Here is a 25,982-nt window from a genome sequence, read left to right as displayed (position 1 = left end):
ATAAATGTTTCTCTTGTGTATATGGATAGCCAGAGTATCCTATTCGTTCTCGATGGGAAAGGGCAGGAATGTTCTGAGCCAGAGACAAGGACATCCCTCTCACACAGTGTGTGTGTGTCCCTGTTCTGTGCAGAGCTCAAAGCAGCTTTAATTCTTACCCTGTAAGCAGCTCATTTTCATTTACTCCAGAGAGAGACTGATACAATACCACACTGCTTAATGATTTGATGATGGATGGTTAATAGTGAAGTTTACATACAGATAAATGGGGAGAATTTTGTTCTGCCACAGAGTTTCAAGTTCCTCGAGGTAGCAGAGATGTGCTTGTTTATACCAGCTGATAATCTGAGCCCGGCACCTGAGTGGTGATTTTCCAGAGCTGGGTACAGGGAGCTCCATGTTTGTGTTTGTTCACTTACCTGCCCTCCCTGAGTTTGTTCTGTGGCTGTGCCACTCTTGTGAGACATGCAAGAGGAGACCCTTGTGTAAAATTGGGGGGTTTTGTATAATTTAGGGATGTTTTATAGGTCCCTTTCTGCCTCCTGAGTGTTTGTGTATAGAGAAAACTCAGTTACTTGCATAACTGGCACAGTAAATCCTCTGCAGAGAGCTGAGGGTGTGTTGCACTAATTGTTGACAGTTTGCTCCTCAGCTCTGTGTCAGATTGAGTTTCAGTCTGTTCCTTTTTATTGCCAGCAGGACCCAAGCACAGCAGCCAGTGCTGGTGTGGCCGCAGCAGATGTCACTGCTGCGTGCTGCTCACAGGTGTGGTGTGAGCTTTGCTTCAGCCCTGTGCAGGGCTGTGCCCCATCCCTGCCCTGCTGTACCTGCGCCTTCCTCCCCCTGTGTTTATTTACTGGGTCTGCTGCAGGGACCTCAGCCAACAAAACCCATTTCAAACCTCGGATCAGTCAACAAAACCCATTTCAAACCTCAGATCCCTTCTTCAGTAAACACGCTCTCCAAAGGAAACCATGCACCCTGCGCTGGGTGAGTGTGCAGCTTGCAGTGTTGCTGAAAGAGCAGCCGAGCTGTGATGGTGTTCAAACACTGCTGGAGCGTTGTGCAATGCAGGAGGGATTTGTGGGGCTGAGTTGTCCTTGTTCCCTCAGACGAGGATGGTCCAGCACAGGGTGGGCTGTCCTGGAGGAGCAAAGGGAGGCAGGAGAAGCCTCCCCCGGGCTGGGGAAGGGGGACAGCGCTCTCCCTCTGCAATGTGGGGACTGCAAATCCTCGCAGAAACGATACAAAGTGTATTTTAAGCAACTTACGAAACATTATTTGAAGGATTAAAAACTTGGATGCCGAGTGTACAAAGACTAGGAGGAGGATTCTGGGAAAGCTGTAAGGCTCTTGGGTGGCAGCCAGTACCAGCCTGCCAGTTGTTCCTGTCTATAATTATGCCAGCATTAGTGCTTTCATAAATCTTGGGAGAGAAGGAGCAGAGAAGCTATTTCCAGGCTATTAATGCCAGGATAATTAGAAATATCGGCCAGCCTCTCCAATTAGTGCCAATAGAATCCAAAATACCAGCCAGTCTGAGTAATCTGAATACCAGTTGGTCTCTGAGTGAGTCTGGGGAATGTACAATACCAGTTCTGGAAGAGAAATATATACAATATCAGGGTTTGTACTGTTATAAAGTTAAAGATACTTTAAATGTTTGGCAATCTTGGCAAAATTTTAACCAACCAGGCTGACAAATGAGAGTTTGCTTGGCCCAGTGCTCTCAGTTCAGGCATTGTGCTATAGGTGAGATTTTCCATGATTTCCTCTTTTTTGCCATCATTGTTTTATTGACCATATGCTTAGCAATTGGTCACTTTGTTCTCCTGGAAAAAAAGCATAGGAAAATTATTTTTTAAAAAGGCATTCTTAAAGAGAAATCCAAAATAAATTAAATGTTTTCAATTATTTATAAGCAGTGAAGTCATTAAAGAGTTGAGGAAAAATTAATTTAAGGCAACTCAACCTGTAAAAGAGAGTTTGCATAGGGGAAAAAAATCTATTTTTAGTAGTGCTGAACTGATGAATGGATATTTTACTGAAACATAAGATTTCTAATTAGGTTTTGTATAGTCTGCACTTTAAATCTATTGCTGCTGAGCTGAGAAGTATGCTCACCTGTTAATTTTGTCCTAAAGAAATTCTACCATAGAATTCTGTAACTAGCAATTCTATCACAGCACTCAATGGCTAGGGATTTTAGATCTGTAAATATTTTCCTCATTTACAAACTGTTTTTGTTTTGGGTTTCGTGATTCTTTTCCAATCCCCCTCCTGAATTTACCTGAGCTGTGCAGCAATGCTGGAGCAGGTGGGTGAAGCTGAAGGAGGTTGTGTGTAAAGGAGTTCTAGAACAAGTGTAGGCTCCCTCTGTGTAAATAAAAGCTCTGGCTGTTTGCCAGCATGCTGAACGTCCCTTCAGTGCCCCCACACTGCTGTGCTGTGCTGGAAATCATCTCTGTGGCTGTTTCTAGCCTGATAAACACATCCTGGAGATTCACCACAAAACTTTCAGGGAGTTTTTCCTTCTCGAGGGAGAAGAGGTAGAAATTGGCAGGGGCTGGAGAGTGGGCCAGTGAAAAATGCATGTCCCACTCAGGGATTTTGGAGCTCTTTAGTGGAGATGTTCTGAGCATGGAGGAGGAACAGCGTGTGGGAGGGCACAGTGAGCCCAAGGAGGCACGGCAGGTGGGGCTGCTGGCCTCAGGGGGATTCCCATGTGAATAGTACAGTAAATAGTACAGTAAAAATTAAGAATGGTACATAAAAATTAAAAATGGTATGTGCCAAAACTAATAAATGGCTCAGGAGAACTTTTCAGTCAGAAGAAGTTGCAGAGATGGGCATAACCCTGTCTTCTGCACATGCTGGAGCCCATGGGTGTGCTTTGTCAGACCTCCATTCTGGTGGGCTTCTGGGTACTTCATAATGTACCCAATTTTAAATTATTTTCATAAATAACATATATGTTTTTCATATTTTTATATACAAATAAATAACAATAAATAATGGCATAATGTCCAATAATTCTGTATTTGAGTACTGAAATTAAAACTCCTTTCAGCTGTTCCAATACTGGTAGATATTATTTTTGAGGAGCTGAGCAGTCCATGCCTTTTTCCCTGAAAGATTTCAAACTGCCCATTTTCCATGTGTGGCCTAGAAAGAGTCCAGATATTCCCTGTTACTTTAGGGAATAATTATTCCCTGTTACTTCAGTTGACTCTGTCCTGCAAACATCTGGGCTTTATTCCTGCCCCAGGGTGTGCCAAGCTGGGCTGCATTAGTAGGGGTTTGGTTTTGTTTTAAATGTGGTGGGGTCAGGGAGAGAATTTGTGTGTGTCCTTGTGCTCGGCGGTGCTGAGATACAAACCAGCACCTGAAGAAGTGTTTGGGAGCTGGAGAAGTGTCTCCATGTCCTCTGGGATTCTGCCTCGTGTTTGGGAGCTGGAGAAGTGTCTCCATTCCCTCTGGGATGCTGCCTCGTGCTGCCTTTCCCAGGATGGATCATTGCTCCAGGTCACACTGGTGTGAAGCTCCCAAACACCATCCCTCTGGCAAACAGGTTCCTTTACAAAGTTCCAGACTTCCCCCAAAATCCCTGTTCACTCCTCACACGCGGTGTGCTCGGGGCAGTGGGTGGGTGCAGAGCCTGGCACGCTGGATATTCCTCTGGGATTGAGGAATTTTGCCCTGGAAAGCAGGGGAAGGTCCCAGCAGCTTGTCCTGTGCTGGAGCGTGGGGAGCGAGAGCCCTCTGGTGGGATAGGGAACTGCTGAGACAATCCCAGCGAGGGATGCTCGGGGGAGAGCAGTGCTTGCAAAGTGTTGGCTGCGCCTTTATCCCTGCTCCGAGGAGATGCAGAGATTCATTTCATTCATAATTTTCCCACTTTTTTTTATTGTGAGTGGGGTAAATTGTGTTTCAATGTGCTGTAGACACTTCTCACAGCTCCGAGAAGGTAAGAGGAGAAGGTATGTGACAGACTCTGCTGCGCTGTGCGATTTTCAGAGCACAGCAGTGCTGTCAGCGCTCGCACAGCTTCCTTTATGGAAACATCTCATTCTGATAGCACTTCTGAAACCAGCGTGGCGTGGTTTTGTTTCATAGCAATCCAATCACAGATTTCTCTCTTTCCAGGGGAAGAGGAACAGTGGTTTCAGAGAATGTTACTTTGGGAGCCAGAAGCATTGCAAGCTGACCAAGCTGTGCCCGGCTCTGGGCTACACCTTCCGCCTGGCGGCCCAGAACGACATCGGTACCAGGTGAGCTCCTCAGAGAGCTGAGAGCTTCCTCGACAAAAAAAGTGCTGCTTGAAAAGTTCACCCATCAATGCCAGCATAAAGAGGAATTTCTGGGGGGGGTTTTGTTTCTTTTCTCTTCATGGTGTGAAAAACGCCAATCATTTGTTTTTAAAATTTTAAAAGTTTAATAGTAATGAAATGGTTATAAAAATAGTAATACAATTAGAGTAATAATAATTTGGACAATTTGAATTAGGACAATATGAGACAACAAGTACAGAGAGTTACGGACGTCTGGGTATCTTTTTCTGGGCAGCAGGAGCCTGAAAAAGACCCGCATTAACAAAGGATAAACCTTTAAAACCAATAGCTTGTTACATATTCATGCACTTCATACGTGATGCATAAATTCCATTCAAACACAGGATTCTGTCTGGTCATCATCAACTTCTTCCTCTGAATCCTAACAGCACCTTCCAGGTGGGAAGAAGTTAATTTCTTCTGATAATGGGGCAAAAAATTCTTTCTCTCTGAAAGATTTAGGTGTCCTGTGGCTGCTAAGTGCGAGTCCTTTCTTAAGAAAAGTATCCTACATAGCATCGTTTCTATTTTAACAATTTTTATAACCTAAAACTATATTTAACACAGTACTTAAGAGAATTAATACAGCATTACTTTCTAACACAACACATATAATATTCATTTTAATATTTGTGAAAAGCCAATAGTAAAATACACGCATTTTTCACAATGGTTTTGAGTTTAGTATCTGATATTTGCTCTGTTGTTAATGCTTCAAGGTAAGTCAGGCTTTCCTTGATGATATCCTTCACCTCCCAGGGAATTGCTGTGTACCTTCAGCTGATGAGATCAGCCTGAGCAGATAGGCTCCTTTTGAGGTGTTAAATGGTGTTTTGTGGTCTGTTCCTAATACGAAAAGAATACATCTGTTATGTAAAATTCCCACTAGGGACCTCTGCGAACCAAGAAAAACAAGCAAGGGGAAGTTGAGTTACAGATTTTGAAAGGAATCTTGATATATTTATTTTTCTGGTTTAAAGCAAAGCCCTTCTGTCTCTTTTCAGCAGTACAGTCCCTTCCTTCTTCAGGACTGGCAGGGCTGGCTGATGGGGTGGGAAGGAAGGGAGAGACAGGCAGGACTGAGAGAGGACATCCAAAGCACTGAAAGATGGGGTTTAGCTTCTGCTTTTCCTTGCACACACACTGATGCACTCACATGAAGATGGGTGAGAAATCAGACTTAGTTCATTCCTCTGGGAGCTGCTGGGGAGCCCTGGGGTGAAATGTTCTGCAGCTGAGGGGCAGAGTGTGCCCAGAGAAGGGACTTTGTGCTCCTGGGCTCAGGCAAGCAGGGCAGGCCAGGAAAGGTTCAGCTGTGAAGAAGCCAAACATGCAGTGCCCTTGTGCACTCCTTTATTGTCCTCCTTAGCTAAACAGGATCTAATCATTGCTACAAGGACACAAAAGAAACAGCACTGGTTTATAACAATGTGTTTTGTGGAGGGAGACTCCTGCATTGTTCTGTCTCCTCAAACACAAGCCTCTCCGTAATTTATAGCTTTAGAAAGCTGCTTTATTCATGTTCCTGTGTTTTCCCTGACATGGACTGAGACCACTCACACGTGCACAGAGTCCCTTTTCCCAACTTCTTCCAAGATTAATTCCCTCCCCATTGAAATAATGTGGAGAGAGAGGGGGGCTGAGCTGGACCTGCTGAGTGTAACTGGAAGGGAATTGGGTTTGTGCAGAGTTCCCAGTTCTGGCATCTCTTTTCTTTGCCAGATTCCAGATTTTTAAAATATCTTAGTGCATGTTTCAACACTCCTCCCCCCCCCTTTTTTTTTTTGTTTCTTCTCTTTCTCCCTTTTTTCTCTCCCCTCAGGCTATTGAGGAAGGAGTGAGCTAAAAACTATTTATGGTCAGCTGTTCTGTGCTAATCTGTGAGATAAGCACCAGCATACATGCCTTATTTTTATAGACAGCACTCAGAATTAAGGCATGATAATGTCATCTAACACTTCATGGCATGAGATGGCTTTGGTTTGTTGTAATGCTTTTATGGACTTACCATGTATGATGGTTTTTGTCTTGTTTGGGTTTTCGTTATAGGTGCTTTATTTAAATGTAAGTGTATTTCAATAAATAGGTTATTTTTGAGAAAGAAAATTTGGAATAAGGAGATTTGGCTTTTTCTGTGTGTTAAGTTCATGGTGTGACTTCAAGGTACAAGATATGTTTTGTATTTGGAAACAGATTTGAAAAGTGCAAGAATGTCACCTTCCTTTGAGAGCTTGATCAGAATTTATAGAGTTTGTATTCTGCACATCTCAGGTTCAACATCCAAAAGTTGAACACTTGAGACTTTGTTTCCTATACTTTGGATCCCCTTTGTTAAATGAGATTTTCCTCCACAGTTAATACCAAGTTAATATTTTTAGGCATTCAAATTTTTTTTCCCAGTGTTATTGTGGAAAAAAATTACTGTCCTGCATTTTTTTTTCTATTCTTAGTTCTGGCATTTCCTAACTGGATGTTCATCTTTTCCACCTGAGAAATTTGAACTTCGTCCAGATTTTTTGAAAATGTGAAATATTTCTCTAAGTGCATTGGGGGTTTAGGTTTATTTAGCTTTGTGTTTTTGTGGTGGTGGGGTGGATTTATTTGGGGTTTATTTGGGTTAATTTTTGGATTTTTTTGGTTGTTGCTGTTGTTTTGTTTTTGGTTTTTTTGCTGTTTCTTTGTCTGGGGGGGATTTGGAGGTTTGTTTGCCTGTATTTAATATTTCTCTGTGTGCTCCGTCTCTGAGCAGTGGGTACAGCCAGGAGGTGGTTTGCTACACTGCAGGCAATATTCCTCAGACCCCTTCTGCACCGCGGCTCTTGCGCGCTGGGGTGACGTGGATCTCCCTGCAGTGGAACAAAGTAGAGGGATGCACACCAGAGGAAGTGATTTCCTACACCCTGGAAATCCAGGAAGAGGATAATGTGAGTGCCGTGTTGCCACGAAGTGCATGACTTAAACTGAGTTTTGATTTAATAATTGGAGATGACTGAGAACAGCATGGACTGTTCCTTTGGAGGGCCTTCCAGGAGTCCTGGGTACTTGGCAAGGGTGCAGCTCTGTGATCTGCTCTGCTGCACAGCAGAATTGGGAATCCTCAGCTGAAAATCTCTGCTGTCATCTGTGATTATTCACAAAGCCACACAGGATTCTGTGAGGTACAGGGCAGCTTGTCCCTGGCCAGGTCAGTCTGCCGTGTCCTCCTGGCTGCTCCTTGGTGGGCTGGCGTTCTGTCATCTGTCACTTCCAGTTCTGTAGCAGGTTAAACTGCCACAATTGGTTTTGTGCTGATTTTGCAGCAAAATTGCCTTATTCAGGGCAGCTGCAAAATGTCTCTTCTAAAAAAAAAAGTACTGTGGCCTTGCAGTTAAAAATAATAGTAGTAGTAGTAATAGTAACAATAATAATAGTAATAATAATAATAATAGTAATGATAGTAGTAGTAGTAATACTGTTATAAGTATTATATATATGTTTGTTTTTTCTTGGGTTTTTTTTTTTTAAGGCACTCAGCTCTAAAGCCCCTTTGCTGTAACATGTTGTAGGCACAGACTAACAGAGGGAACACTTTCACAGACTCCTCACTTACAGGAATTTGTTTGGTTTTGTATTTTTTTAGGACAGCGTGTTTCACCCAAAGTACACTGGAGAGGAGCAAGCCTGTACTGTGAAGAATCTCAGAAGAAGCACACAGTATAAGTTCAGGGTAAAGCCTTTTTCCTTTAGTCATTGTGTAGTGTTTTCTGGTTTGGGCTTTTTCCAGGCACTGCAGGGATCCTTTAGTGCTCCCTCCAAAACTGAGTCATCAAATACAAATTTGCTTTATACTGTGACCTAATATATGAAACTGTTAGTTGTATTTCTGCCTTTATCATACAGGGGAGATACTGTTGCTCAGACTTTGGGGATCAATCACAGTTCTCAGTACCATGTGGGAGGACGTTGTAAAGATGTAGCTCGGGGTATGAGGTGGTCACAGTTGGCTGCATTGCTCCCAAAAACCTGGTGACAAATCCCATCTCACTTCTACAGAATGCAACAAACACTGTCAGGTGCCCAGCCAGCACAGGGGCCTGTGTTCCCCTGGCAGCCACAGAATGAAGCTTTTCTGTCTCATATATCAACATGGCTGGTTCTGGAGCTGGTTTTTAGCAGGTATTGGTGTCTTCTCCTCTGTGGATGCTCAGAGCCCCTGAGAGATGCTCTGGAGTCTTCCTGCAGACACCAGCTTCAGCATTTTCCTCTCTGTGCTGAGGTCTGTGATCACAGCACAGTGTGGATGCTGCTGTTGAGGAGAAGGCAGTGGGGTTATCCAGGATCAGCTGTGGTGCTGCTCTCCATCCATCCCTGTCCACAGGAGGTGCCACCCATGTGTGGTGTCCCTCTGGAGATGGCCAGAAGCTGTGTGTGAGGCCAAAACCTGGATTAGTATATTCAGGAGCAACAGAAAGAAAAAATCATAAAGTCATAGAATGGTTTGGGTTGGAAAATCACCTGATTCCAACCCTCCTGCTGTGGACAGGGACACCTCCCTCTACACCAGGGTGCTCCAACCTGGCCTTGAACACTTCTGTCCATGAGGCATTCACAGCATCTCTGAGCAGCCTGTGCCAGGGCCTCACCCTCACAGGGAATGCTCTTTTCCTGCTCTCTGGGACAGAAGACCTTGTGAAGTTGCCTGAACTACCCAAAGGATTGGGAAGTTTTTGTGCTGTCACTCTGAGATGATGCCTTTTAGCTTAGCATTGTAAAGGCTGCTGTGGCAGGTGAGAGGAGAGAACCCTTAGTGCTTCTTTGCAGACCTGCTTTCAAATTAAACATGGATTTTACAAAACTGCATTGGTATCAGAACAAATCTGTAGCCTGGTGTCACTGGCTACAGGCACAACTTTGATCTGACTTTTAATTGTGTGATTACTGATAGTCTGAATTACTTTATAAATAGCAGTTAGAAATACCTCCAGAACAAAAATACTAAAGGTATTGTTACAATTCTCTTACTTTTCTTTTATGAGAAAAATACTGCAAGTTGACACACTTATTCTTTATTAAAGAAAAAAGTGACTTTTTCTTCAAAGGGAAAACCAGCACTGCTCTTATCCTAAACATGTCATGATCTATTGCTGATGGTGGGAGGGGAAGAAATCACTGTGGTTTGTAAATAAACATCATGACAATCTAGTATCTGTTACTACAATCCCACACACTTTGGGATGTGACATTTGTGCAATTGCTGACAGAAGTCTGCTGCAGAACTGCCAGGAGAGCAGTTGCAGTGAACAGGGGTAAACTCACTGTGGTTTTGTTTCAGCTGTTTGCTTCCAACGTGGAAGGGAAGAGTTCTCCCAGCGAGGTGTTGGTCTGCACAACCAGCCCAGACAGGCCAGGACCTCCCACCAGACCCGTGATCAAGGGGCCGATAACATCTCATGGCTTTAATGTGAAGTGGGGTAAGCCAGCTCAGACTGATGCAGCAGAGCTTCTTGGGGTCGGAAGAAATGCAAATAAAATGGCAAAAATGTGTGCTAGAACTTAGATTTTTCATGCTCCTTCTCAGCCCAAAGTTGAATGTGTTTGGAGAACTTGACAGGTTATTTTTTTTAATATTCTAAAAGGTGTGTAGAGGCTCTTGTGTGTTCAGAAGCAAAAAATGTTTTGTTTTTGATTAATTCGCACTCAAGTCCATCTTCAGGCTTTTCACTCTCCATCTCATGTCCCAGTGCAGCTTCATTCCAGCTGCTTCGTTTTTTAATGGGACAAACCTCTACACAGCTTCCCTTTCAGTGCTTTTTCCATACATTTTGTTTGGATCATCATTATCCAGCACCTTTAGTCTGATTCATGCTGAAAACAAATGTCTGTCACCCCCTTCTGCTGCCCATAACCTGGTGTAGTTAGAAGGAGCTGGATCAGAGAGAGGTTTGGTAATTGTTGACAGGTTTGGTAATTGTTTTGCCATCTTTCACTCCTTTTCTTGTCTGATTTTTCCAGATCCTCCACAGGATAATGGTGGTTCAGAAATCCTAAAGTATCTGCTGGAGATTTCTCAAGGAAGTCCAGAAGGTAAACTTGAGACAAGTTGTCTCAATTTAAAAACACTGTGGCTACTATATGGAGGTCCTGACTCTTTAGGTCATTATAATTAATGCCTGAATGATGTGATTTAAACAGTTATGTACTTTGCAGGATTCCTGGGTGAGCTGGGGTTGGATTTTGGGAAGGTTTTGTAGTGGGTTTTTTACTAATAATGACAGAATTTTAGGTTATATTGCTAAACCTAGAAATATTTTTATTTATATTTGTGTGCATATATTTGCACATTTATACATTACATATAATACTCATATTTATTTGTAAATATATGTATTTGCATGTATGTCTATGTGTTATGTCTTCAAGTGGAAAATAACATTCATAGTGATAATAATGATTTTCCTGAGATATGTCATTTGGGGAAGATTTTCCTTTCTCCTGGACACTCCTAAATGTGTTGCTTTCCACTTCTTTAAACTTGGATATATCTTATTTTTAGCAAACCAGTGGGAAGTGGCCTATAGTGGCTCAGCCACAGAATACACCTGTACTCACTTGAAACCAGGCACTTTGTATAAACTCCGGGCGTGCTGTATCAGCACTGGTGGACACAGTCAGGTGGGTGTTATCTAACAATAAGGGCTATTGGGTTTATATTTTTCAGAGATTGATCTGCTAATTTTGGTAAAATACTTCTGCTTTCAAAAGAAGGGAAATGTTTTCCCTGTAGCACAGTGAGACTACACTGATTGCAGTTAATCTCATGCTGCATGTTGCTGAATTTTAGATTTCTGTGTGTACATAATTTCCTTTTCAGCAAGCTGCAATTTAGTGAGATTTGGTTTCCTCAGAATCAATCTGTGGTTGTTTATATTTACATTAGAAAAAGACCATCATGTTTATCTGATGTGGCCACTTGCTTGAAAAAGGCCACAGACTCTCATGTGCTTGACCCTGTATTGACTGGAGGATGCAGAAAGAGGTGGTTTGTTGTAACAATTATCTTTCATATGACTGAATCCTTTAAGTTTTTGGGTTCCTTATTTCAGACCCCAATTCCTGTAATTCCCCTCTTTGATTTTAATTCAGTACCTATACACTTATTCCTCCTGCTTTGATAAGTTTTTTTCTCATTTAAGATTGAGTACTTTAGGCCTTGACATTATTTTCAAACTGAGGAAAACTAAAACAGAGAGCCCAGTATTGAGAATGCTAATGAAGGAACTCCATTAATTGTATTTGTACTGACATGCTTGATAGCATCTCCTCTCCTTTACTGTTTATATAAATTTCCATTAAGTGGTGGGTGTAGAAGACAACTTCTTGTAGCTGTGGCTCACTTTGAAGGTGGTGACCATGGCAGAGGTGACTGAGCTTGCTCCTGTCAGGGTGTAACTGGGCTGTGCTCCTGTCAGGGTGTGTAACTGAGCCGTGCTCCTGTCAGGTGTACCTGAGCTGTGTTCCTGTCAGGTGTACCTGAGCTGTGCTCCTGTCAGGTGTACCTGAGCTGTGCTCCTGTCAGGGTGTAACTGGGCTGTGCTCCTGTCAGTGTAACTGAGCTGTGCTCCTGTCAGGTGTACCTGAGCTGTGCTCCTGTCAGGTGTACCTGAGCTGTGCTCCTGTCAAATGTAACTGGGCTGTGCTCCTGTCAGTGTAACTGAGCCGTGCTCCTGTCAGGTGTACCTGAGCTGTGTTCCTGTCAGGTGTACCTGAGCTGTGTTCCTGTCAGGTGTACCTGAGCTGTGCTCCTGTCAGTGTAACTGAGCTGTGCTCCTGTCAGGTGTAACTGGGCTGTGCTCCTGTCAGTGTAACTGAGCTGTGCTCCTGTCAGGGTGACTGAGCTGTGCTCCTGTCAGGTGTAACTGAACTGTGCTCCTGTCAGTGTAACTGGGCTGTGCTCCTGTCAGGTGTAACTGGGCTGTGCTCCTGTCAGGTGTAACTGAGCTGTGCTCCTGTCAGGGTGACTGAGCTGTGCTCCTGTCAGGTGTACCTGAGCTGTGCTCCTGTCAGTGTAACTGGGCTGTGCTCCTGTCAGGTGTACCTGAGCTGTGCTCCTGTCAAATGTAACTGGGCTGTGCTCCTGTCAAGGTGTAACTGGGCTGTGCTCCTGTCAGGGTGTAACTGAGCTGTGCTCCTGTCAGTGTAACTGAGCTGTGCTCCTGTCAGTGTAACTGAGCTGTGCTCCTGTCAGGTGTACCTGAGCTGTGCTCCTGTCAGGTGTACCTGAGCTGTGCTCCTGTCAGTGTAACTGAGCTGTGCTCCTGTCAGGTGTAACTGGGCTGTGCTCCTGTCAGGTGTGACTGGGCTGTGCTCCTGTCAGGTGTAACTGAGCTGTGCTCCTGTCAGGTGTAACTGAGCTGTGCTCCTGTCAGTGTAACTGAGCTGTGCTCCTGTCAGGGTGTAACTGGGCTGTGCTCCTGTCAGGTGTAACTGAGCTGTGCTCCTGTCAGGTGTACCTGAGCTGTGTTCCTGTCAAATGTAACTGGGCTGTGCTCCTGTCAGTGTAACTGAGCTGTGCTCCTGTCAGGTGTACCTGAGCTGTGCTCCTGTCAGTGTAACTGAACTGTGCTCCTGTCAGGTGTACCTGAGCTGTGCTCCTGTCAGGTGTACCTGAGCTGTGCTCCTGTCAGTGTAACTGAGCTGTGCTCCTGTCAGGTGTACCTGAGCTGTGCTCCTGTCAGGGTGTGTACCTGAGCTGTGCTCCTGTCAGGTGTACCTGAGCTGTGCTCCTGTCAGTGTAACTGGGCTGTGCTCCTGTCAGGTGTACCTGAGCTGTGCTCCTGTCAGTGTAACTGAGCTGTGCTCCTGTCAGGTGTACCTGAGCTGTGCTCCTGTCAGTGTAACTGGGCTGTGCTCCTGTCAGGTGTACCTGAGCTGTGCTCCTGTCAGGTGTACCTGAGCTGTGCTCCTGTCAGGTGTACCTGAGCTGTGCTCCTGTCAGGTGTAACTGAGCTGTGCTCCTGTCAGTGTAACTGAGCTGTGCTCCTGTCAGGTGTACCTGAGCTGTGCTCCTGTCAGTGTAACTGGGCTGTGCTCCTGTCAGTGTAACTGGGCTGTGCTCCTGTCAGGTGTACCTGAGCTGTGCTCCTGTCAGGTATAACTGAGCTGTGCTCCTGTCAGTGTAACTGAGCTGTGCTCCTGTCAGGTGTACCTGAGCTGTGCTCCTGTCAGTGTAACTAAACTGTGCTCCTGTCAGTGTAACTGGGCTGTGCTCCTGTCAGGTGTACCTGAGCTGTGCTCCTGTCAGTGTAACTGAGCTGTGCTCCTGTCAGTGTAACTGAGCTGTGCTCCTGTCAGGTGTACCTGAGCTGTGCTCCTGTCAGGTATAACTGGGCTCTGTTCTCCCCCAGTGCTCCGAGAGTTTACCTGTCCGCACGCTGAGCGTGGCGCCGGGGCCCTGCCGCCCGCCCCGGCTGCTGGGCAAGCCGAGGCACAGGGAGGTGCAGCTGCAGTGGGGTAAGCCTTTTTTTGTTTTTTAGCCCTGTCCCTGTCAGGGCTGTTAAGTATCAGCATCATTAGAATATCTCTCCTTTTATTTCAAAAACACAGTGTGATTCAAAATCTTTTTTTTATTATTCCTTTTGCAATATTGGCTTGCCAGAAGCTTCTAATGTATAACTTCTTACAAAAATTTAAGTTAGAACATATTGAGAGTTTGGGTGGCATTTAAATCCTGATCCACAGTATAACATATAATCTATTGAACCCCTGTTACTGTGCAAAGATGTTGGACTACACTCATGGCACTTAGTTGTCAAAAAATGAACATTTTTCAGAATGCAAGACAGATGCCAGTTTCCAACAGTGTTTTTTTTACAGTGATAATCTTGCAGCATCCAAGTATTTTTGTGGCATCACTTGTTAAGCCAAATTCTGGATAAGTAAAATTTCTAACTGTCAAATATATTTCAACACCAGTATAAAAATCCACCCATATGATTGCTGGAAGCATTTTGGTGGCTGCTGTTTTTCTGATCCCCAGGCAGTTTGATTCTCTGCTACTGACTTGTAACATAACATTCAGGTATCATCAAATACATTGTTTTCATGGGTAAAAACAAAGATGCCCACAACAAAAGGGAGACACAAAATTTGTGTGTCTATCTATATAGATAGAATATATCTGTGAGATATCTTCTATCTATACACAAAAGCAGAAATACACATTTCTGTGGTATATGAAGTAAAAATGGCCGTTCTGGCGCGCGCCCTAACGCTACTAACGAATTCCATGATTTCTTTTAGATGTCCCTGAGTCAGAAAGCGGCTGCCCTGTCTCTGAGTACAGCGTGGAGATGACAGCCCCTGAGGAGGTGGTTTCTGAGGTGTACCACGGCGCTGAGCTGGAGTGCACCGTGGGCAGCCTCCTGCCCGGGGCCACCTACGGGTTCCGCGTGCGGGCCCTGAACGACGGCGGGGTACGTGAGCACCTCTGGGTGCTGCCAGGGCTGCTCCTCAGCTGGGCAGGGCGACCTGGGAAAAGGAAAAAACATGTGATAAATGCTCAGAAGGAGCGTGGGAGGAGGAGCTGCAGTTTTAGACCTGGGTCTCTTTTAGAAGGAGATTTTGGGTACTGGTATGGTTTGGCCAGAATCGGCTGCTCCCAAGTGTGCCAAATCCCTGCTGAAAGTCACAGCTGCTTGCAGGGAGGATTCTCTTCGTCCTCATTCTGTTGCATTTCCTTCTTTTTTGTTTTAAATCCAAAATGTGTAAAAACAAGAACTGCAATTTCACCCAGGTGGTGTGTTTTGAGGGAAACGCACACTCCTGGTGATTTTTTTGATTTAATTCCAAAAAAAATGTGTGCTTTATAGATTCAGTGAGACTTTTCTATTAAATTATTTCCTTGGAAGAAGTGCCTTCCCAAATACATCAGAAATTCTGTCTGATGTCCACAGAGATCTGCAGAAAGATCTTTTTCATTGAGGTTTGGGTTGATTATGCTTGCCTTTGTGCCATTCCAGTGGTGTTTTATATAAAGTCCCAACTAAACTACATGCATTGACGTGTTTCTCCCCAGGAAATCTTGATGACAAATATAACACAAAGGTTTGAAGTTACTCACTTGCAGGGAGAAGTTCTGTTAAAACTTGGGTATTAGAAATATCTGCAAGACTGTTTTGGTTTAAAAACACCCACTGTTTTGTTTTTGTGAAAAATTAATTAAATGCACAAGGAGAGATAAGATTTGCTTGCTGGAGTGAGAGCCATTGCTTACCTGGTAGCTTTGAGTATGTGATGCTTTGCCTTTTTTTTCTTCCTTTATTTTTTCAGCAGAACAGTTGCAAAACATTTCTGATTCCACCCTTTGTTAAATGAGGGGACTGGTTCTGGTTTGGTTCTGTTTTTCTACCAGGTGCAAAGTAGGGGAGGATGTCCTTTACCAGATTCTTCCTCAAAAACAGCAGAAGTCAATAAATTATATTTTTTGACATGTACATTCTTTGTAGGACAAAGCAATCAGTGTTGGCCTTTCTTTGATGGCAGATACTGACACGTCTGCTGAGAAGTTTTCTGGGGTTCATAATTTCTGTGTCGTTTGGCCTTTTTGTAGTGGCTCCTTTTTTCACGCTCACTAATACTGCATTACAAAATAAGTAAATACCAGTGTTTTTCCTCTAATTGCTTCCAAGTGAAGCTGCTTTGTTCTGGAGAACGATTTCTAATTAACTCGGGGATGTACTGAGCAAACCTCGCTCTTCCACTCAGGAGGCCTCAGAAAGGCTGCTTCAGTGCTATCTCCTGTCCTTGCACTGCTGGATGAAACCAGGTTCCCAGACTGCTGAAAATTGGCTTTTTTTCTCTTTTGCTAATCTGCATTTAAATTATTCTGCTGCCACGGGCTCAGAGGCTGTCTGAGCTGAGCTGCCCAGGGAGCACAGCGTGTGCGCAGCGTGTCCCTGCACTTTGTACCAGGCTGGGGTCCAGCACATCCTGTCCTGATACAGTAACTTGGGGCAGGCATTCTGTGTAAAAGAAACTGGAATTGGACTCCAATGTGTGCTTTGGTCTTTGTGCTCCTCTTTGTATCCATGGGATGCTGGTTTGGATACGTGAACACCCTGTGCTAAGGTAAGGCAGAGGGACACAAACTGTTCCTCGGTTACTGTGTGCTCATTCTCACTTTTGGGCAAATTGGAGGTGGTTTCTGCTTTCATGAGCCCTTGCTGCCACACAGGAGGATGCACAAAGGATGTACCTGCTCTCTGCTTGTTCCTGAGCTCACCTCACGCTTCAACTCTGAGTCATTTGAGTGGGCTCATCCTGAGCTCTGGTGGTTGGTGCTGGGTGCTGGAAACCCAGTCTGCCTTTGAGAAAGTTTAGTGTGCTGAAAAAGTTCGTGTGCTGTTTTTGGAAAGCTCTTGAGGGCTTTGAGATGGGTTTGAACCTGAACAACAACAACAACAACAACAACAATAATAATAATAATAATACCACCACCTTGTTCCCCTGCAGTACGGGCCATATTCGGAGGTGACAGAGGTCACCACAGCAGCGGGACCACCGGGCCAGTGCAGAGCACCTTCCCTGTCCTTCCTGTCCAACACACGAGTCCTGGTCAGCTGGGAGGTGAGTCAGGTCCCTGCCTGTTCATTCCACTTTGCTTACCCAGACCAGTGTGCTCAGCACAGAACTCAAAAGTGAGCTTGAGAGCTGTTCACTGGGCTGGAGCTATCTTGTTATACAAGGAAACCCTAGGTAGAAACTATTCTGTTGTAGAAAATCATCTCCTCTACTTTGCTCTGAAGAATTACACAAAGCTGGACATGAGTCTTCCAGACCAGGATTCAGACACAAAGCCTCCTGCACTGGCATCAGATGATAGAAGAGCTCTTTGCAAGCTTTTAGCACATCAGCATGTTCTCATTTCGAATTATAAATACAAATATTTGATTCTGGCTGAAACTGGAGTCTCTGATACAGAATTAACTCTCCATAAATACTTACGGTGTAGGGCTTTTTCCCCATCAAAAGTTTGTGTTTTCCCCAAATATTTACTTTTATTTTAGTTTGTGTGCATTCCTCCTCCGTTCTCCAGCATCTTAGGCATTGAGCTCAAGATAAGTGTTAGCTGAAGTGCTATGGGAATGATTGGTGCCATTAAAGAAAAAATGCTGTGTAATTAAGGCAGAAAAGAAAGGATGTTACCATAAATAATACTGTGATGTGGTTCAGTGGGAAAGTCTGTAGTTCTGCCACAGACTTTCAGTGAAAATCCAGCAGCCATCCCAGCCCTGGTTCTATTGAGCTCCTCCCCAAAACAATGCCCCTGTTGAGAAAGATGCTCAAATAAATTGTGCTAACAACATACCTAGATACAAACATAATCTGTGTTTAATTTAATAACACACAGGTGTATTTGGTGCAGTTTGGGGCTGTTAATATTTTTTGCAACTAGAAATCGCATTGAACTTTCAAATGTTGCCTTTTCATGGTCAGGGATTTGCTCTCCCCAGCCATGAAGCGCAGTGCTCCTGGTAGGTTCTCTATTTATTTGAAGGATATATTTGTTTACTCTAGCTAAAAATGAAGCTGTAGCTTGCAGTGGTTATGTTTTCTTAAAGAGTGTCATTTTTGGGCTGATATGAATTAGAAAGAAAAACAGTGAAGCATTGTGGAGTGTGGCTAGAGAGCACACTGTGGTGCCCATTGTGATGCTTTTTTTTCAGATTTTGTTCTGAAATCTGGCTTAGGAGCTCTGGGTGTTCCTGCTCACACACCTGGAAGCTCTGAGGCAGAGCCAGAGGAGCTCCTGTGCCTGTGCAGGGTGGTTGCTGTGGTGTGCAGCAAGGCTCTGGGTCCTTGCACTGGGAATTGCACCTTTCCTGTCACAATCACAAAGTCCTTGTAGGCCACTCCTCTGCAGGCAGAGAGGGAGTAGTACACAGTACAGATCTAGGCAGTTCTGTTAAAAACACTAAATATTTTGCTTTGGGAACTGTGCCTGTATTGTCTCATCTCCAGCACATTCAGGCATTGAATTTGTGTTCCCCTAAATAAAGGCATTGCTGGGGATATGGGGAATGGGACAGGTTTAGATTAGATTTGGGGAGAAATTCTGCGTTGTGAAGGTGATGAGACGCTAAAGCAGTTTGCCCAGAGCAGCTGTGGCTGCCCCATCCCTGGAAGTGTTCAAGGCCAGGTTGGATGGGCTTGGAGCAGCCTGGGCTGATGAAGGTGTCCTGCCCATGGCAGGGGTTGGAATTGAGGTGATCTTGAAGGTCCCTTTCAATCCAAACCATTGATGATTCTGTGATCCCCTGGGAGTCTCATTGTGGATGTGAACGTGCCAGGATCACACTCCCAGGCCCCATTTAGATGTGAGCATGCCAGGATCACACTCCCAGTCCCATTGTGGGTGTGAACGTGCCAGGATCACAGTCCCAGGTCCCACTGTGGATATGAACGTGCCAGGATCACACTCCCAGGTCCCACTGTGGGTGTGAGCATGCCAGGATCACAGTCCCAGGTCCCACTGTGGATATGAACGTGCCAGGATCACAGTCCCAGGTCCCACTGTGGGTGTGAATGTGCCAGGATCACAGTCCCGGGTCCCATTGTGGGTGTCAATGTGCCAGGATCACACTCCCAGGTCCCCTTCTGGCACTGATGGGTGACCTCCACAGGAGCCTCAGGCCAGCTCCTCCCTTGCTGAGCTGGTTCTTTCCTCAGCACATGAGTGACTGCTCCAGGCTCTGAGGCCAGTGCTTCCAGAGTTGTGTTTTGATCTCTCAGCTAGGCTGCACTAGATTGATGCTTTTTTTATGTTCTCCATGGCTGAGCTTCTGCCAAGCCAGTGGAGAGACAATTTATTCCTGAGTGTCCTGATGGAAGGCAAAGTAGCTGTGTACGCTCATTTCTGTGAATTTCAATCAGGTAATTTTTGTGCAGAATTGTCCTGTTTCAGTAACCTCTTAGGGAACATTAACTCAGTACATTTCTATTTGCAGCAGTAATGGTGTATTAATTTAAAAATAAGGGTGGTTGTTGGGCTTTTTTTCCATGTACTTCATTCCTTTCCCAGTGAAACACAGCGATCCAAAGTGCTCATTTCTGAACTGAACCACATAAATATTTGTGTTGCAGAGTCCTGAATGTTCTGGTACTGACATCTCTGAATACAGATTAGAGTGGGGAGAAGAGGAGGAATCTCTACAGCTTGCATATAGTGGCACAGAAACCTGCTTTGAAATCAGTGACTTGTCAGCAGCAACGCATTACTGCTGCAGGCTACAGGTAAGGCAGGGCTGCATGCATGGCCCTCTGAGAGCCAAACAGGGTTTCCTTCCACTGCTGTTCTCATTTTTATCATTACTCCCCTCTGGAGTTATGTGCTCTGTAAGGCAGGAGGAATGCGCATTTATTTTAAGCAATACAGACTGATGTGCTACTTAAAAATTGTGTTTCGTTATTTTTGGTGAGTAATGCTTGTAACGGCCACCTTGCCCTCTGATACCAAAACAAAATGGTTATGGTTTAGAAAATTAAAAAAATAATAATTTTCTTCATGGTAAGGAGAGGTAAATATTATCCACCTCCCAACTGGATATTGATGATTTCCCTGGCTTAAATAATGAATTCCAGCATCTGTTTAATTGATCAAGTAAGGCAAAGCAGCTGAGTAAATTCCTGTTTGTAGAGGAGTTCCCATCTTTGCCATTTTGTCTCTTAGATTTGTGAGACAGGATCTCATATAGTCTTTACATTATTTCTTTTGCTTGATCTCTTTATCTCCTATATTTTCAGTAAAAGGTAGCAGTTAAGAAACATTTTGTATATCTGTGTGAAAGTAAAAAAAACAGGACTTTTCATCCTTTATGTCTACCGATAAATAAATGGAAGGTAAAGCAACTGGGAGTGAAGTAAAAATATTTTACCTAAGATACTCTTCCACAAGATATATTTGTATGTGAAGGCAGAACACGCCCACTAATCCAACCCAAACACCCACCCAGCTGGTAGCATGTGGACCACCCAGGGTAATTTCTTTGATCAAGGACAACATGCTTCTGTTGAGTGTTCCCTTATAGTTTTGGGGTTTTTTTAACCAGGATATTGAATTTTTTTCATTTTTTAGGGAAGAAGGTTTGGAGGAGCTGGCCAGCAGCCCAAGAGCTCAGGCCCCCCAACTCAAATGTATTTTGTGTCTTGGCCAGAGCTGGTCTGTGCCTTGCTCTGGCACTCTGGGGAAGGAGGACGAGGGAATGTGTGAGAGGCTGGGAGGTGTGAGCCAGAAAGTGCCTCTTGTTTCTGCAAGAGGGAGAGCATTCAGCATCTGCTGGGCAGGGAGGGGACTCTGAGACCACTGCTGTGGGGAGCCCAAGGAAAATTTTGTGTTAAAAATGGAAACAGCCAGCTGTATGGCATCTTTGATTTCCAGTGGGTGCTTATTTCAAACTACCTGCCACAAAAATGTTGCACAGATCTACTCAGTTTTTAGTGCAGCCAGTATAATTTAATCCATAGGCAGAAGTTACAGGAAAGGCTCAGCAGCAAGAAGATATTTTATTGAAGTCCATCAGTGACTCAGGTATTACTTTCTAGAGAGCTTCATCCTCTGGATCTGATCCTCTGTATTATGTGAAGAAGAATTTCTTACAAGATACACTGTAATCTTCAAACAATTGCACAAAAATCTCCCCACAAAGTAGATGTAACAGGCAAAGAAAGTTAAATAGTGTTAGAAATGTTTATTTTATCTGTTACCAGATTTAACATAAAAATTTCCTTTTTAAAAATAAAAAGATCCCCTAACCACATTTATTCAGCCTTCTAATAAACACACAGTATTGCTATCTCAGTCTACAGTAATTCAATAAAGGGGAGAATTGAGGAATCAGGCATATCTAACTGCAGGGCAGACAATTGTCTTAACTGTTGCTCAGCTTTTTTCCTGTAATGAATATTCCTGAAAACAATAGTGGCTTCTGCAGAGGGAAATATTGTGTCACTTGGGGGTGGCAGGGGAAGGCAGCTAGGCAGCAAAGCCCCATCAGTTATGGTGATGAGATTGTCCAATAAAGCAGTTAAAAAACACCACTGACAATAAATTGCTTGGAGCGAGATACAAATGACCAAACACTGGTTTAGAGGCAAGACAAATCATGTCATTGGCAGAGCACAAAACAGGGCTCACTTCTAACAGCTCCAGGAGTGCTGCATTAAATAGACGATTTCCCTGGAGCAGGATTTGTTTTGAAGGGCTTTTTAAAGGCTGACAAATGTAACTTTATTATCTCTTTCTTCAGTTGAACAAAATGTCTCCTGGAAAAACAGAACATGGCTTTGTGTTTGTATTATGCAGAGCAGAAATAAGTTATTCACTGCAGTTAAGCATAGATTAGAAATCAAACAGTTGTTTGATGTGTCCTGTCATTGCCCTCAGAGTCCTGCTGGCAGCATGGTAAGGCTTTTTCAATTAATTGTAACCTGATGGGAGAGTCTGGGCTAACTTTTCCAAATGGAAAGGAAATTTGGAGGGTGCTGGGCAGCGCTGAAGCTTTTTTATGAGGTCTGTGCCTTGTGGACTTATGTAGCTTCTCCTGTACCATGTTCTGTAAGCTCTCCCCATACCTTGTGTGCTGGCAGGATGCAGGAGTTCAGCAGGCAGATCCAGGGTAGGTGGTGTTGCCCATTTCATGCCATTCTGATAACCTGGAGTGCCGCATCCAGCTGAAATGGGTTAAAATAGGGATGTTCAGATGAGATACAAAGAAAAAAAAATATCACCGTGCAGGCTATTAAGGATCTAACAGTGGTCCAGAGGGGCTGTGCAATCTACATACCTGGAATTTTTCAACACCCAACTGGAAAAAAAAGCCTGAGCAACCTGGTCTGCATTGTCTGACCCTGGCTGGAGTGGCAGGTTGGACAAGATGAGTCCCACAGTCCCTTCCAGCCTGTGTGGTTCTGTGATTGAGTTTGTGGTAACCCTGAGGAGGTAACATCAGTCATTCCCTGGGCAATTCCAGTGCAGTGGGAACAGCTCTTGCCACTGGCTGAGCATCAGCTAGCTGATAAAACCCCAGGCCTGTGCAGCTGTGCACTGTTGGGCTTGCTGAGACAGCAGCCTCTAATTAATGAGCAGAAAGGGGCCAGGTTTTGAAACTTTGTTTCCTCTGGGATTCAGGATCTATGGCTTAGGATGAGAAGCTTGATAAATTATTGCTCTCCTCTTTGGTGAGATATACTGAGATGTGTGCTTTGGTTGTGGTTTGGTGGTGAATTATGACTTTTCCGACTGTAATGATTTTGTGATTCTGGGGAAATGTTGAGTCATAGGCTTAATGCCGTGCTGAGGTCCTATATTCTTATTTCAGAAGCTTTTTAGCATTAAATTAGTAATCCATTTTCCAAATCAGGAACCAGGGTAGTTTTTAACAAGCCAAATATCCCCTATCTTTAGAGATATTTTGCTTGCATAAAGCATCTGTTGGGCCACCCTGCAGTATGCTGGGGACTTTGTGCTGGGTGTCTCAGTAATTTTGGGTAGCCAGTTTGCTATGTCACCTGTCACTTGGCAGCATGACTGTGACATTTTTCAAGGAAAACTAGGAACCAAATTAGGAACCAGGGTAGTTTTAAACAAGCCAAATATCCCCTATCTTTAGAGATATTTTGCTTGCATAAAGCATCTGTTGGGTTGTCCTGCAGTATGCTGGGGACTTTGTACTGGCTGTCTCAGTAATTTTGGATAGCCAGTAATTTTGATGTCACCTGTCACTGGCAGCATGACTATGACTTTTTCCCTTACCAACCAAAGTTTGCCACTGATGAAAAGGGAAAGAGAAATATTCTGTTAGGGAAAAGAGATGTATTCTCCAGTTTTTCTGAGGCATTCCTGAGTGACCAAGGAAGATACTAATTCCCTAGGATAGCAGAGGTATGAGTCAGCTTCAGAGAGGAAGCCAGCAGTGCACATCCTCTGAACGATTCATGCAGCTCTTCCAGCACATCCATCATGATGAACTTGATCCAGATGTGAAGGAGAGCACTGGTAAATGCTCTTTGTTTCCCTCCAGGCCATTAACCAGGCTGGAGCTGGGCCCTGCAGCGAGCTGGTGACCTGCAGAACCCCCGCGGCCGTGCCTGGCGCCGTCTCCACGCTGTCCGTGCTGGAGGACGAGCGCGGGGCTGCCTGCCAGCCCTCACCCTCCGTGTGCCTTGTGCTGAGCTGGGAGGAGCCCAGCAACAATGGGGCTGAGATCACATCCTACAACATCGACCTGGGAGATGTCAGCATCCGCGTGGGCAACGTGACCAGCCACGTCATCGAGGGCTTGCTGCCCGAGACCTCGTACCGGTGAGTGCTGGGCACAGCTCTGCTTCACTCAGGAGATGCTCCTGCCATGGAGAGGGGTGAAAATGCCAACCAGCAACCCAAACAACCAACCTAGGAGCACAGAAATCTGCAGTCATTCCTTGATGGAACTGCAAGTTCATGTTCAAATATTGCTTTCTCCCGCCTTTTTTCCTCTTTCCTCCTCTCCTTGCATTATCTCTGACCTCTCCTCCTTTTTGAGTTGCTCTGCTAAGGTAAGTTTACACTGGTAATAATACATCTTAAAATAAATAAATTTTAAAGATAAGAAATAATTAAAATGACAGTGTTACATCTCATGTTTTTTCAGCTCCTTTGAAGTACTGTTCCAAGGGATTAAATTATTAAGTTATTGATGCCTGAGCAGGGTTAGCAATTTTCACACTTTTATTTGTACAGCTACAGCTATTTTTTGTCTCTGCTATATGGAGATTAATGAAAACATGATCTGAATTTAAAACCAATTTATATTGCTTCAGAGTCTAAATTGCTAAGTGGCATTGCCAAAATTTTATTAGTTTAATGTTCAGGCTTATATGTTTTCTCCCTAATTGCTAATTAAGAAAGAAAAATGGTTCCATGCAGGCAATGAACAGCAATACAACAGAATATGTGACAAAAGAAATTCTATTCTAAGTACTGTTCTAATAAAGACCAAAATTTGATCACAGAGTTGTAAAATTAGATGTCACAGACTTCCTGTAGCATTTTTCTTTCTTTTAACTTTGTATTCAAGGTCACAGTCCTACAGATCTTGTAAATTAGAAGTTCATAATTCAAATTTTATCCTGTACCAAAGAAAGAACTTGTTGTAGCAAGGATACAAATACATACACTAGAAGTTACTTAAAGTGAGGAGCACACATTGCTTGCTCACAGATCATTCATATAAAGTTGAAGAGTTTGTTTATGGATTGGTCACCCAGCTGTGGAATGCATCACCTTTGGGCAGTCTCATATTCCCTGGCTTCTCCTGAAATGTTTGTTCAACCAAGACCCAAAAAAGCTGAAAAGGGAACTTTGAGCAACTCACTCAAGACAGAATGTGTGCATTTAAATTCTTCACCAAAGTCTTATTTCAGTCTCTTTTTTAGCTGGTTCTCTGATTGTCTACAGCTTTCTTAAGGAAAATGTCTTCTTCGAGGCTTGGAAACAGAGATTGGATTGATACTTTTTGCATTCTTGTTTCATTATTTTGTAAAACGCACCATATTAAATCACATAGTTTTAGTCAAGGATTCGTCCTGTCTCTGGTCCAAATGAAACAGCCAAAGCCACAAGCATTAACTGTTCTAAATATTGTTGTAAGACTAAGTTCCTACTAAAAAAAACCCACTTGAAGAACACAGACCAGTGGGTGGCTGATCAGAAGTAAGAATGTAGGAAAGCTCTTTTGTTGAACAAGATCAGAAAAAGAAACCCCAGATCTTACATCTCATTCCTGTAAGGGAAGACAAGTGACTGCAGTTGGATTGCAAATGCACCTCATCAATAGTTTGAAGTATTATTTTGCTAATCAAAAATAGATTTGTCAAAGTGTTTTGATCATTAACTTGTTCACTGATATTTCTTCTTCAGGCATATCTTGACACCTGTCTTTGATCAGACACTGTCTGCCCTGATAAATCCTTAAGGATTATCAGGCTTTGTGCTAAATGTTGGGGCATTTTCTACCCTCCCTGGCTGAATCAGAGGAATGTTTCAGAACATCACTGATCTCATTCTCTACATTTCTCCACTGATGAGTCTTCTTTTTGTGTCAGTTTTGTCTAACACAACTTACTCTTCTCCCTCTCAAGTGTTTATTCCCTGCTGTGTTTAAAAACACAGTGAACATATTTTTCCTAGACTAAACAAGCCAAGTACTACTGGGTTGGAGGCTCTGAACTCCCTTGCCAAAATTTCAGCAGAATTTGAAGTAAATCAGCAAAGGGTTTATATGTTTCAGTTGAGTTAGAATTCCAGTATCAAAGTTTTTTGGTTGTGGGAAACCAAAATTGAAAGCAAATCTTGATTATTATGAATCCAGCAAGTCCAAAATTGGGATTTTAAATTGTTTTGGATAGGGGGTGATTGTGAAAGCCTGGCCATGTGGGCCCACCCTGTTAGCTTGGGTCTGGCACTGCTTTGCCTCCAGGTTCCATGTGGGAATGGCCATAACAGGAGCAGCCCAAGAGCACACAGGGGAACTCCAGGCAGAGCTGGGCTCCAAGCTCACAGGCTGGATGCTTTGTGTCCTAGCAGCAAATCCAGCCAGCACCCCATGAGAAGCATTTCCATCCCAAAATGGATTTAAG

General features: G+C 43.9%; 1 protein-coding gene across 1 annotated transcript in view; it reads left to right on the top strand.

The window, feature by feature from the left end:
* The window catches only part of FNDC3B (fibronectin type III domain containing 3B), a 185,059-nt gene that overhangs the window by 134,526 nt on the left and 24,551 nt on the right, over positions 1-25,982 (top strand). The window contains exons 12-22 of the mRNA XM_054282594.1: positions 4,147-4,271; positions 7,081-7,255; positions 7,951-8,037; positions 9,643-9,781; positions 10,323-10,394; positions 10,864-10,982; positions 13,715-13,820; positions 14,610-14,782; positions 16,821-16,934; positions 19,452-19,601; positions 23,387-23,667. Of these exons, the coding sequence (XP_054138569.1) occupies positions 4,147-4,271; positions 7,081-7,255; positions 7,951-8,037; positions 9,643-9,781; positions 10,323-10,394; positions 10,864-10,982; positions 13,715-13,820; positions 14,610-14,782; positions 16,821-16,934; positions 19,452-19,601; positions 23,387-23,667 (1,541 nt within the window). The remainder of the gene's footprint in view (positions 1-4,146; positions 4,272-7,080; positions 7,256-7,950; positions 8,038-9,642; positions 9,782-10,322; positions 10,395-10,863; positions 10,983-13,714; positions 13,821-14,609; positions 14,783-16,820; positions 16,935-19,451; positions 19,602-23,386; positions 23,668-25,982) is intronic.

The sequence above is a fragment of the Melozone crissalis genome, unplaced genomic scaffold, assembly GCF_028551555.1.
Source record: "Melozone crissalis strain CALT ecotype California unplaced genomic scaffold, PUWL_Pcris_2 ptg000034l_1, whole genome shotgun sequence".
NCBI lineage: Eukaryota > Metazoa > Chordata > Aves > Passeriformes > Passerellidae > Melozone > Melozone crissalis.
Note: the sequence above shows the minus strand (reverse complement) of the source record. Positions and strands in the feature narration are given on the sequence as shown.